The sequence below is a fragment of the Python bivittatus genome, unplaced genomic scaffold, assembly GCF_059951505.1.
Source record: "Python bivittatus isolate LINGU-HERP-01145 unplaced genomic scaffold, Pbiv_v1 ctg000840_np1212, whole genome shotgun sequence".
NCBI lineage: Eukaryota > Metazoa > Chordata > Lepidosauria > Squamata > Pythonidae > Python > Python bivittatus.
The window spans coordinates 30,344,735-30,359,085 of NW_028277113.1; the positions used below are offsets into that span (position 1 = coordinate 30,344,735).

The following is a 14,351-nucleotide window of genomic DNA, read 5'->3' on the forward strand; positions in this document are numbered from 1 at the left end:
ATTCACATGCAAACTTTAAGCTTAAATCTCATTTGAAATTAGGGACTCGGTGATGGATTAATAAAGCCTTAAAGCCGATTCTTTCACTTCTTTGGGAACTTCTGGAGTTCAGAGGTGCTTTCTTCCCACTAAGGATTAGGACATAGGATCACCCACAGAAATCATATGCCTATCCTTGTTTGTAGCCTTTTCAGCTCCATAAGCAAAAAAGCAATAAAACAGAATTACTGATTGTTTGTAAAAAAAATGTCTAAGGAAGAGAGGATATATTTATCACAGTGTTCCTTTTGCCTGATTTATCAGAAATCAGAAAAAATTAAGAGTATAACTTTAAGCAAGTAACAGAATGTAGCTACCAAGCTATGCAATGGCTCAAGTTGTCTTGAATGTAGTTCTTCAATAATTAATTATAAATTTGTATGAATATTATGGATGACTGAGATATTATGCTAAAATATTGTGCCTCCCTGGATATTTGGCATGTACTCTTACTATAGCAGAAGTTCTTTAATTCTATCTTCATAATTTGTTTTTACTTCTATGCCATTATTCAAAAATGTGGGCAAGGCTACTTCAAACATGGCAGATGTATTTTTTTAGTATCAATTTCTAATAGAAAATAGACTGTTTTAACTCAAGATTGACACATATTCAAATACAGGTAGTCCTCAGTTACCAACCACTCATTCAGCGACCATTTGAAGTTATGATGGTGCTGAACGAGTGGTACTTATAACTGGTCCTCGAAGTCCCAACACCCCTGCAGTCACATGATCATGATCCAGGCACTTGGCAACCAGCTCACAATTATGATGGTTACAGTGTCCCACGATCACATGATTGCCACTTGTGACCTTCCCTGCCGGCTTCTCACAAGCAAAGTCAATGGGGAAGCTGGCAGGGAAGGTCGCAGGTCACTCTGGTAAGTCTCCCCCACTTGGCAGCAGCCGCTCTTGGCCCTGCCCCACTCACACTGCACCTTACCAGCCATCTGTGCACCCTCCCCCCCAGCAGCAGCCACTTACCTGCCTGCCAGCCTGCTTACAAGCCACCTGGGACTTGCAACTTCCTACCAGCTTCTCCACTGACTTGGATGTTGGAAACTGGCAGAAAGTTGCAAGGAGGTCCTCGTTTAATGACGGCAACGGGGTATGCTGGGATTGCCGTCGCTAAGCGATGCGGTCACGTGACATCACACTTTACAACCTTATCGCTTAGCAACAGAAATTGCAGTCCCAATTACCTTGGTCCCAATTAACCAAGGACTACCTGTATGTTTTACCGTATAAATTTTTACATCAAGGTATACATGCAGTGCTGTTGTAGTGTTTATCAGTTTGATTTTAAGAACTACTTAGAAGAAGCTTGACGTGCAAATAAGATATAAGAAAGTCCTCCCTCATGGCAATGTTCTGTACAAATGCAATAACATTTAAAAGATATTTCTCTCATGTACAGCTTCTGCACAGAGGTTATATGCACACCAGTGCCTAACAGGTATATACATCAGTAGCAGCTATATATACACGAGGGCTGCATGTGTAGTAAAATCTTTTAAATTTTGCATTCCCTATATAGACAATGCCACCAGAAAGTGGCTTTCTTTGGATTGCATGTAGAGAAAATAAAAATAAAAGTGGTCTTTACAATCAGGAAGATACGATTCAGCTATTAATCATTTGATAAGAATTGCATAGGAGAGCTCTCAAATGCACCGGAGATACGATCTTCTCCTTTCCCCAGTGCCCCCTCTGCTACTCAGAGTTCCACTTTGGCAGGCAGGAACGCCCTTCACAACAGCCTGGGAGGTGATTTTGAGCCTTGTAGGAGAAAGAAAAATAATTTCTCCTTGCTTAGAGTAGACCATTCTCCTGGATTCAAGTATGTTCTGTAAAGTGAATGAGTCATTCTGTTCACAAAATAACAAATAATTGGGTCCAGCTGAATTATTTTTTAAACACTCCTGGCAATACAATACTATGTGTTTATACATATCTTTATTGGTGTTAAAATAAATGGCACACACATTTCAGATATAGACCAGTCTTTATATTAAAATTTGAAATCTCTCTCATAAAACTAATCTTCGGTTTCCTTTATGCATTCTTAACGATATAATTGCTTCTCCCCCCTCCTCCTCCTCCTCCTCCTTTTGCAATAATCTGCCCTCTTATGTCTTACAGTTTTGACTCATCAGGTAAAAACGTTACAGTATCTGACATGGTTATACATGGTTAATGTATTCTATTTGTTTGTTTAAATTCCATGTAAAAAACAAACCTTCCATGACCTAGTTGGCAGAAGCTAAGATTCCTTAAAATATCATGTGCATGTACTGTATACACATATGCACACAAAGTATTTGCACATACACGTAAGGACAAAATCAGTATAACATATCCATTTCCTATACAGGATTAACATTTTCCAAATCAAGTCACAAACCCATCTATGCAAGTGTAGTGCTGGGTTGTTTCCAGTGGTATTACTTCACTGGCAAATAAAATATTACTAGCTGAACAGGTTCTTATCTTCTCAGAACACTTTGCAAATCTCTTTTGAGAAGATTGCAATTCAGGTACAGATTTGAAGGATATGTCTGCATGTGTAGGAGACTGAGAGGAAGCTCTATGAAATGTGGACCTGGCACCCCCCTCGTGTATAAAGGGGCCTCATTTTCTAAGCACATCTAGGTTTACTTCTCAAGGCTCATACAGTCATCCTTCCCTGTCTCGTGTGAATTCACCTCCTTTTCATTTTCAGACCATAGTGTAATATCACATCTGCACTGGCATCTTAATCAACTCTAGTTAGGATTTGCTTGCAATAATCATTAAAATAGTTTAAAAACTGTGGTTTATGCTAAGCATGGTGAACCAAACGGCTAGCACAAATGTAGTCATGGCTACTCTAAAAATAAAAAAGAAGTGGAACTTAGATACAAGGGAGAAGGACAAGCATGAGTGACTACTCTGCCTTATGTAGTAATTCAATAAATACTTTCCGGTAATATAGTTGTGAGAGCCAATTTTGTGTTGTGGTTAAGGCACCAGACTAGAAACTGGGAGATTGTGAGTTCTAGTCTCACCTTAGGTACAAAGCCAGCTGGGTGACCTTGGGCCAGTCACTCTCTCTCAGCCCTAGGAAGGAGGCAATGGCAAACCACTTCTGAAATCTTGCCAAGAAAACTGCAGGGACTTGTCCAGGTGGTCGCCATATAATTTGTCATATAAAATAAATATCTATCTTCCTGTGTGTCAGTATGGTATTTATTACTCTTCAGTGGGATGCAGATACATTTCTTTGTGCTTGTATATGTGTGTGAGTGAGTGAGTGAGTGTGTGTGTGTATATGTATGTATGTATGAAGCATGTGCTCGTACAGAAATGTGGTATATTTCATTATCTAGGTATTCTTGTAATATACCCTTTTGGCAAGCAAATTGAGGTTTAGTGAAATACTCTTGTAGGATTAAATGGGATAACATAATTAGAACAAGTTTGAACTATGATAATTTTTGAATGTAGAAAGAACTGATTGCATTCAGAAGTGTTGAAAAGGGAGTTAACTGGCTAAACCAATGAATGCTTATCCACCTATTTGCCCAGGGAGCAATTGCCCAGGCAAATTTCCATCTTGCAACAATCATACCATTGCAGGAAAAGAATTGTTTGAACTTTTTACTTGTTTCTGTTTAGTAACAAATATAAAGAATTTATCTCTGAGCATTTTAGGAGTCCTAATGATGGTAAATCAAACGAAGTCTGGTACTCATATCCCAAAATTAAGTTTTTGAGCTAGATAGACCGTATCTTAATAGCTATGTGTTCTACAGATTAATTTATGTTATATTAGCTTTCTGAATAACAATGGAATTACCATAGAAAGTTGGAGGTGGCTGGGAGACTTGATTTCCTACCTTATCTCCAACTACTTTGCCATACCTCATCTCTCATATTGCTGTTGCAATAATTTTTGAAGAACAGGAACTAACATCTCAGTACAAATAAGGAATTTAGACTTCTTTTATAGAAATACAGTGGTACCTCTAGTTACGAACGCCCCTCCTTACGAATTTTTCGAGATACGACCAGCTCCGGCCCCAAAAATTTAACTCTACTTGTGAACTCCACCTTGAGTTACAAACCGGATCCGTGGCCATTTTCCCTGCTGCCACGCGGTCGCGGCTTCCTGTGGGCGAGATCGCGGTAGCAAGGAGACATTCGGTGAGGCTTGTGGCATGTTTTGTGGCGTTTGGAAGGTTTTTGGTGTGCTTGTCAGCATGGCTCCAAAGAAAATGCAGAGCAGACTGGCAACTGACTTTTGACAGGTTTTTCCCCAGAACTGAGCCTGCAGCTAAGAGGCAAAGAAGAGAGGAAACCCCTGAAGGAGATCTCCCCGATGTCCCTTTGGAGGGGGACACTCCCTCCAAACAATAACTGCCTCCCCACCCCATTCTCCCTCTTCATACTGTGCTGTACTGTACTTTTTTTCATGTTTTTGAGGTTTAAAAATAAAATGCATATGTTTCAGAACTGTTTAGCCGTATTTACATTGAACCTTATGGGGGAAATTTACCTCGGGGTGCGACCAAATTCGGAGGGCGGATTAGCCGTATTTACATTGAACCTTATGGGGAAATTTGCCTCGTGGTGCGACCAAATTCGGAGGGCGGAACGGATTAACCATATTTACAGTGAACCTTATGGGAAACTTTACCTCGACTTGAGACCAACTCGAGTTGCAACCAGAGTCACGGAACAGATTAAGTTCGTAACTAGAGGTACCACTGTATCACTAATATAATTTTGGGATGTGATAAATTTTTGAAGACATATTTGAAAAATCTACACATTTTCTAAAACTTCAGTTCTCACTTGTGATTTTCTGTCACATCACAGCTCTGTTACATAATTGTAATTTTTGTGGGAAAAGATAAATACTACAGTTGTAGAGCTGTTAGAAAAAGATCTTATTCGATGTATTATCACAAGCATTTCTGCTTTTCCTAGATATACCCACATCAATGGCCTCCACAAGCTTATCAGAAAGCTGTATAGCAAATGGCAACTTGGAATCCAAAGCAAAGGTAAATGGCGTAGGTACAACGAAATTAACAGTGCAGCGGAAGAGACTTTTGAAAGCTCCCACTTTGGCTGAACTGGGTAGCTCAGATTCAGAGGTAAGATGTGTAGCAGCAATGCATCTCTTCAGTTTTACATCTTTAATTGGTTCATTTCCATTTGCTGATTTTATTTTTCATATTATGACTTGTTTTGCTTAAGATATTATATATTTGATAAAAGTAGCTTTGAAATCAATTTGAACAAAATGTGGTTTTATCCAATTCATCCTAATAACTGCTGTTAAGATTAAAACCAAATTATAAAATTAGAGTGCAAAAGCTGCATGGTTTTGCAGGGCTTAGGCCCAAAATGGGCTTGAAACTCAAGGTCTTTGTGATGTCAAATGGAAATTCAGTCTGTCTGTCACTATCCAGTTCTGGCTAACAGACATTAAGAGGAAAACCAGCCATTGGATGTTCCTGATGTTTGTAAGCATTTCTATGTTGAGTTGGGTCTGCTTTGCCCTCACTTCACCTTTGGTTGTACAGAATCAAGGTCTTGACAGTGTGATACCAGAATATTTTAAGCATGATGTGGGCAAACAAATTCTTTGGTGCAACAGACCCCAAGCTACTGTGTTTTAGTATCTCTTAATATTTAATATTTCTGTGCTGAACCTCTCCAATAATTAACTCCCCTTAGTATTGTCTCTTAATTCATCTTTCCTTTAATTTTATTCTGAGACCTTTTAATTATTATTGTAAGCTCCTTTGGGATTTTTTTAGAAATAAGAAGGGGGATTAGGAGTACATTAAATAAATAAATAAAATCTATTTGACCTATTTCCCTCAACTAGATTAAATGTATGAATTTATTTATGAAAATTTAAATGCCTGAATATAATGCAGAGCAAAACATTGACCCTGAGATGCCAATCACTTTAATTCCCTATGAAGGCATAGGTTGATTATTAGGAAGTTACTGTATGCACTTTGCTTTGTTGGGTCCCTGTCCACTCACTGGGTGGGGAGGATATTCCAATACCACTACCTCTGCTTGATCAGCACAGAATGTTGGGAAGCAGTGGGATTATTTTTGAAGGAAGCTGATTAACTATGTGCCTTTTCTACATGTGGACATGTAAAAGAGAGGAACAGGCTTAGGAAAGAACATTGAGAAAAAATGTGTTTAGGAGAGAAAAAGAGTTTGCACTAAGATTTAAATTAGATTAACTTAGACCCTGATTTAAATTGTCATTAAGGTAGACTGTCATTAAGGCAGCTCTTTTTTCATCCATTGTGAACATGTGGGAATGAAATGGAGACATCAAACGGATAGGAGAAGACTTGGCACTCAATTAAGACAGAACACTATTTTATTATTTTTAAAAAAAATTAACAGGGAAACATACTCAATATATTGGCTGGCCAGCCATCTCAAACGAGACAGAAGTCAAATCTGAAATTGAAGGTGACAGTGAATGTGTTAGGCCATGGATAAAATAAATTTTCTTCATGCCAATATGAATGCCCCCTTTGACACAAGTCCTACTAATATGTGCACGGGATTGCTTTTAGTTTATAAGGCTTGCAGATATGGAAAAGATGCTTGTAACTGTCTGGCCTATTATATGGCCTCTTGTTCCAAGTCTTGGGTTGGTGACACTAAGCTCTGTTTCTCCTTAATATCTGAATCAGGAGAGACACTGATTCTGAACCAGTGTCTCAAAACAGTGATAGGATGGATGAGGATCAATAAACTAAGACTGAATTTTGATGTAGTAGACACCTTATAGGTGGGTAGTTTATGAATACATTAGTAGTTTGCTAGTCTTAATGGTATTGTATTCCCTCTGAAAAAATAAGTATTGTATATAAATGGAATTATTCCTACTGTCATTGGAGGCCCAAGTGACTTATGTGATCAGAAGCACTATTACTGGTTTTGTTTGATATGCCAACTACAGTCAGGTCCAGAAATATTGGGACATCGACACAATTCTAACATCTTTGGCTCTATACACCACCACAATGGATTTGGAATGAAACAAACACAATGTGCTTTAACTGCAGACTGTCAGCTTTAATTTGAGGGTATGTACATCCAACTCAGGTGAATGGTGTAGGAATTACAACAGTTTGCATATGTGCCCCCCACTTGTTAAGGGACCAAAAGTAATGGGACAGAATAATAATCATAAATCAAACTTTCCCTTTTTAATACTTGGTTGCAAATCTGTTGCAGTCAATCACAGCCTGAAGCCTGGAACGCATAGACATCACCAGACGCTGGGTTTCATCCCTGGTGATGCTCTGCCAGGCCTCTACTGCAACTGTCTTCAGTTCCTGCTTGTTCTTCGGGCATTTTCCCTTCAGTTTTGTCTTCAGCAAGTGAAATGCATGCTCAATGGGATTCAGGTCAGGTGATTGACTTGGCCATTGCATAACATTCCACTTCTGTCCCTTCAAGAACTCTTTGGTTGCTTTTGCAGTATGCTTTGGGTCATTGTTCATCTGTACTGTGAAGCACCGTCCAATGGGTTCTGCAGCATTTGGCTGAATGTGAGCAGATAATATTGCCCAAAACACTGCAGAAGTCATCCTGCTGCTTTTGTCAGCAGTCACATCATCAATAAATACAAGAGAACCAGTTCCATTGGCAGCCATACATGCCCACGCCATGACACTACCACCACCATGCTTCACTGAGGAGGTGGTATGCTTAGGATCATGAGCAGTTCCTTTCCTTCTCCATACTCTTCTCTTCCCATCACTCTGGTACAAGTTGATCTTGGTCTCATCTGTCCATAGGATGTTGTTCCAGAACTGTGAAGGCTTTTTTAGATGTCGTTTGGCAAACTCTAATCTGGCCTTCCTGTTTTTGAGGCTCACCAATGGTTTACATCTTGTGGTGAACCCTCTGTATTCACTCTGGTGAAGTCTTCTTTTGATTGTTGACTTTGACACACATACACCTACCTCCTGGAGAGTGTTCTTGATCTGGCCAACTGTTGTGAAGGGTGTTTTCTTCACCAGGGAAAGGATTCTTCGGTCATCCACCACAGTTGTTTTCCGTTGTCTCCCGGGTCTTTTGGTGTTGCCGAGCTCACCGGTGCATTCCTTCTTTTTGAGAATGTTCCAAACAGTTGTTTTGGCCACGCCTAATGTTCTTGCTATCTCTCTGATGGGTTTGTTTTGTTTCTTCAGCCTAATGATGGCTTGCTTCACTGATAGTGACAACTCTTTGGATCTCATCTTGAGAGTTGACAGCAAGAGATTCCACATGCAAACAGCACACTTGAAATGAACTCTGGGCCTTTTATTGTAATTGGGGCACTGAGGGGATATCACACACCTGGCCTGAGAAGCCAATTGTCCCATTACTTTTGGTCCCTTAACAAGTGGGGGGCACATATGCAAACTGTTGTACTTCCTACATCGTTCACCTGAGTTGGATGTACATACCCTCACATTAAAGCTGACAGTCTGCAGTTAAGGCACATTGTGTTTGTTTCATTCCAAATCCATTGTGGTGGTGTATAGAGCCAAAGATGTTAGAATTGTGTCGATGTCCCAATATTTCTGGACCTGACTGTATATCCTATCCTGGGCAAGACAGCCTGGCTCCTCTTGTCTACATGTTAGTAATCTCTGCTTAGATTCCTGTAATGCAGCCTATGTATTCTTGATCTTGATCTGGAACTGCAGCTGGTGCATCAGATCGTAGGCAGGTTGCTGAGTGGGGCATCTGGCTATGTGCATGTTCCAGTTGTTTAAGCAACTACATTGGCTGCCAGTTAGCTTCCAAGTTAGCTTCCAATTACCTATGAGCCAGGTTCAACATTGGTTTATGACCAAAAAAATCCTAAATAGGACTAGGATACCTGACAGAACACTTTTGCTGTTAGATCTGATTGATCACTGAGATTGTTGTGAGAGGTTCTGCTGCTTGTACCTAGAACCACAGAGTGCTGTCTTATGTCACTCGAAGATTGGTTTCCTCTGTGATAGTACCTATAGTGTGGAATGGTCTGTCCCTTGAATTTCATGAGGCAACTGTTAAAGACCTGTCTCTTCATCCAAACCTTTTTTGTATTAATGTTTGAATTATTATTTTTGTTTCTGCTTTTTGGTTTTTTTGCTCTCCTTTTTATTACATACAGTTTAATATAGTTTTTAACTTATTATTTTTATTATGAATTTTCTGTTTTGTCAACTGTTTCAAGAAGCTTTTGTATAGGAAGCAGTATAAAAATAGGTTTTGTTGTTATTATCATTACTAGACAACTGCTCCCAGAATTCCTAGAAATAAGTCAACCTGTTGACTAAGACTTATACATAGTATAATCCAGTGCATCTGGAGGACACCAGGTTTAGGAAAGGTGATAAAGAGAGTGAAAGCAGTAACACAGTTTGTCCCAGACTACTGGGTAAAAATCCAAGGCTCTGAAGACTGGACCTAGAGAGTTTTGAAGCTGCTAGAGCCACCAGCAAGATGTGTTCCTGGAGGGTGAAGAAGTCAAGCTGTTGTTGCCATTATCATCAGGGCAGTGACAAGGACAGTCTGAGAGGAAGTGAGGGACAAGAGTTGAGCCTCAGACTTCCAGGAGGCTTGGTCTGACTGGGCATGGTGAGAGCATCTTTGTTGGTACCAATAGCGAGACCTCTATCTGTCACCATGGTTCCCGGTGGTTGAGATCTGAAGCTAGCCTTAGAAAGTTGCAAGAACCCAGAGAAGAGGATTTGTCAAACTGGCCTGACCTGGACAGTACTATAAGGCCATCCTCCCTGGATGAGGGTTTGGATTGGCTGTGGAAGGTTCCTGACCCAGAGTGAAAGAACAGGAGGCCTGGAGGAGATTTGTTGGAAGGTTGAAAGCTTTCTGGATGTAGGAGTTGGTATGAAGATTGAATAGAGTGAGGTTATTGGGGGATGGAATAAGATAGGGTTAGTGGTGTGTGGTACTGTATAAAGCCTACCCTGCACATGGCAACTAATGGCATTTAGGTGTATGGTAGGCTGGGATAGGAAATGTCAGAAAGGTGAATGGGGACATTGGGAACCACTGGAGTGAAATAATGGGTCTCTAATTGGTCCACGATGGGCAGGAATAAGTATGGCAGAGAAAAATGGGTAGGCCATTGTAAGAGAAGTAGGATTTCCATATTAGCAGGATTTCTTAAACCAAGGTCCTTGGACTTCTCTAGCTTCTTGGAGAGACCAGACAGTAATCTGGAATCTGTAGGGGGGTGATGGAAGCCCCATTCTTTCTCTGCCTCTTTCCACTGACTTCTCTGTTTTGTTTTAAAAAGACCATATATTTTTTGTATCCAATAAAGGGATGGGTAATCTGGCTCTGTATTTGACAGAGCTATCTCTCGCTCATGGGGATGTGGATTGTGAGTCTGCAGGCTGGATGCAGGCTATATTTAGAGCTCTCTCTGATGAACTTTTAAAAAGAGGTGAGGACACTACAGTATAGTGCTTTTGTCTTTTCCCCCATTAGAGCTCTCTTCCATGGCTGAATGTAGCAAGTAAAAATGAAAATCCTAACCCATAAAAATCCAAGTTGGAATTAGGAGGTTATGGAGTTAGTTAGGAACCAGTGAAGCTGGATGTGGTACAGATTTAATTTTGTTTCACAAATGTGATTCTAGCTGCTGTGACTTTGTTCTGAGTGGTAAACACCTGACTGAATTCAGTCTCTTCAGAAGTACTCAATTCTCCCTTCTCCTTTTTTTCTCTTTCAACTTCCTTGTAATTCTTTAATCTTGATATATGTGATGAAGACTTGACCTTTTTAATGAGTCAGGAACTTCCATTCTGGAAAAGATTGTAGACTAGAACATGTCCTCCAGTTAGATCACCTATGGAAAGAAGGAAGGAATACTGAATAGGTTTTCCCCAGAGATTGTGGATAGAAGATTTAGATGCTGTACTCTTTTATGGGAACCAGAGGGCCCAATCCAACACATTTTGTGCATGTATACACCCTGGTATAGGACCAATTGCTAGCCAGCCAGGAAAAAAAAAATAGAAAAGGAGAGCAATGACAAGGAATGAGAGTGTAGTGCGAAGAGCAGTCTCTCTGCCAAATGAAGGAAATCAATGAAATCAATGAATTCATTGAATGAATCTAATTCAAAAATGAACGAAAAGCAGTGTGGCCAGTGTGGAAACTTGTCGATGCCTCTTTTTAAAGGTATAATATCTTCCACTGTTTCAAGAAATAGTAATATTTTGTTTTCTAGTAGTATTTTCATTTAACACGACCAGCTTATATAGTTCCATATCTTGCATTATTAAGCATCATACCACATTTTTCTGCATATTGTTTATATGGTTTTACAATTAAGGAGAAGAGAGACAACTGATTGCCTTATTTTATTTCCAGGAGGAGTCTATACACAAATCAGCCAGTAGTGGTAGTATTTCTCCCTCCCAGATGGAAGATATATTTCTAGAGACCACATCTGGAAAAAAGGGTGAGTAAAAATGCTCAAAAAGAATAAGATTTCCTGATATAGTAGAAACATTTTGAAGCTGATGGATGAAAAGAGATTAAAATTTATTCCGTATATATACTGAGATGATTATGCTATGCTATGCTATGCTATGCTATGCTATGCTATGCTATGCTATGCTATGCTATGCTATGCGGGTATTTTCGTTCTAGCTGTATGACATCATTGCACTTAGTATTAAAAGAAAGTATTAATTTACAAAGGTTGGACCTAATTCATCCTTGTCAAATTTATAGTGCCTCCAAAATTCTTGCCAATATCATCTACACCGCAGCCAGAAAGGAGACAACCCCCTCAGAGGCGACATTCCATTGAGAAGGAAACGCCAACCAACGTACGGCAATTCTTGCCTCCCACAAAACAGAGCTCCAGATCACTTGTAAGTAATGTGGTAGATCATGTTCAGCGCTGGTTGAAGAGTCAAATATAGTCATTCCAGCATTGAGGGAAGAAAAGCAATATGTAAAAATTATGCTATGATGAATCCTTAGCTCAAAATTGTGAGACCTTGGAACAGCACTTGAATTTTATTTCCAATAAGTCAAGAGTAAGATCTAGAATGAAATAACTCTGAACTTTTAAATTCAGGTTTTGAATGTTGTGCCTACTTACATTCTTATATAAACTTGCTAACAAAATGAATATATCTCCACATAAAAGGTCTCTACATGGTACATGAAAATGAAATTTTTTGCTGCTGTTTTTGCAGACTTTTAATCTGTTACTGAAAGCTGAGATGTTTTTCTCCTATCATATGTTTAAAGAACCTAGAATGCCATGTGATCACTGAAGCTATTTGACGACCAAAAGAAAATACAGCACATTCAGTTAGTTGGCTTTATCTGAAAGCAGATTCCAATAGAACATAACTGTCATAAGGGAATAAAAGGCCAGTTTTAGGGTCTGGTACAATGCCAAATGCTTGCAATTTTATAAGTAAGATCCATTTTTCCTTGTTTAGGAAGAGAGGCATTATTCAGGTCTTCAGGTCAGTTGATAGACACTGATTGGTCTTAATTAGAGGTCTTCTTATTCTGCATTGGCTCAAGAGGTTCTGATTTGGATGCCAGTTCTTTAGCGCACATTACTGAGGTTAATGTGTATTACTCCGCTAACACATAGAGCAGAGCTGCTCTCTCAAGAAGAAATCAAGTGTCGTTTCGTCATATGATTCTAACTTGAATTCACTTTCTGATCTTAGATAACCTTAAACTCATTTGTCAGTTCAATGTGCAGAGTACAGTACAAAAATAATTATTTTCCAAGAAATAGCTTTAGGAGAATAATGGTTTTGTGCATGTGAGAATTCTTTGAAGTATAGCTATGCAGGCACTCAGAATACAGAAAAAACCCTGCAGCAATTGTTTTTATGTACAACATAAAAGTTGCTTTTTATGGAGACCAACTACAGATAAAGTCTTCTTCATTTCTGAGATATTTGGCATTTCTAATAGATGTGCTGTGAAAAATCCAGTCTTGTCTTAGTTTAAAGAAATCTTCATATATTCTTAGAAGTTGACTGTGGGTTTATAATTGATTTTGTTTTAGAAGTAATGCTATTTGACAATTATATTCTTATTTTAGCCTTTGAGATCAAACTTAGAGCAAGAACTCTGAATATAATATCCACTGACAAACTTAGAGTGAAGAATTTTTCAGAATTATGGCTTGGCACAAAATAAGCCACACGATAATATAAACTATTCTAATTATTCCTGGTGTCTTATCTCAAAAGCAGTTCAGACTAACAAATAAATAGATGGTTTCCCCCATGGTTTGTTTGGCATGGTCTCAGAAACAGTTTATTCTGGATTTCTTCATCTAGACTGCTGGACTTCTTCCTCTAGTCTGTTCTGAGGGCAACAAGTCAGAAGAGTCCTTCATTCAGAGAACAAAAGTGCACAGGTAGAGCTGCCCATCCACTAAGGCTCAGCTGGTGTTCAAGATAAGCCACTGAGAGCAATCAGAGCAGCATGCAGCACACATGGCATTTACCCTGCTAAATCAGAGTTTCTTGATACAGCTTACAAATAGAATCAACAAATAAAACGTTAATTTTAAAAATTAAAACTATAGAAGTTTCTGAATAAGAAATAATCTCATATTTTATATCTTGTACCATTGAAAGGAAAACCCCCTAATTCTGTTGTTGTTTGGTCTTATGAGAGTGAGGAGACTTCTTGTAAGTATTTATTTATTTATTTGTTTGTTTGTTTGTTTATTTATTTATTTATTTATTTAAAACATTTTATATCCTGTTTTCCTTAAAAACAAGGCAGCCACAAATGTTAACAAAAATTAAAATAGTATGAACAAACAATCACAAAACAGCAGGATTTATCCAAACATCTATAGTAATTCGCCAAAATCCCCACAGCAGGAGACACTGTCTGAAATGAACATTCAGATTTCAGCATAGACTAAATGCTTCCTGAAAGGACCAGAATTTTCTAGTACCTGAACTTATATTGGTTCTAGACTTGATACCAACCCTCCCCCCCCAGCCACCAAACTTTTCATTGCAATATTCTGTAATTTTAAGCTTTATCTGCTCTTAGAAGTTCTCTGCAGATTTCCATTTGGAGGTGACACAAAGAATGTGAGGGCCTCAAATATGAAAGAAACTGAACCTTTTATTTATTTATCAATCAATCACATGTCTGTCCTGCCACAATTGTATAAAAACTTGTGGCAGCTCACAACATAATAATAATAATAATAATAATAATAATAATACCAATAAAATTGAAAATATAAAAAAC

The 14,351-nt window shown here is 38.7% G+C and overlaps 1 protein-coding gene across 2 annotated transcripts in view; it reads left to right on the top strand.

Annotated features, from left to right (window-relative positions):
• SPIRE1 (spire type actin nucleation factor 1) overlaps window positions 1-14,351 on the top strand; it is a 79,348-nt gene that overhangs the window by 47,620 nt on the left and 17,377 nt on the right. The window contains exons 9-12 of one of the 2 annotated variants that reach the window (XM_088131050.1): window positions 5,013-5,182; window positions 11,460-11,550; window positions 11,826-11,968; window positions 13,718-13,771. In XM_088131050.1, the coding sequence (XP_087987176.1) occupies window positions 5,013-5,182; window positions 11,460-11,550; window positions 11,826-11,968; window positions 13,718-13,771 (458 nt within the window). The remainder of the gene's footprint in view (window positions 1-5,012; window positions 5,183-11,459; window positions 11,551-11,825; window positions 11,969-13,717; window positions 13,772-14,351) is intronic. The other variant, XM_088131051.1, reaches the window with a different exon arrangement.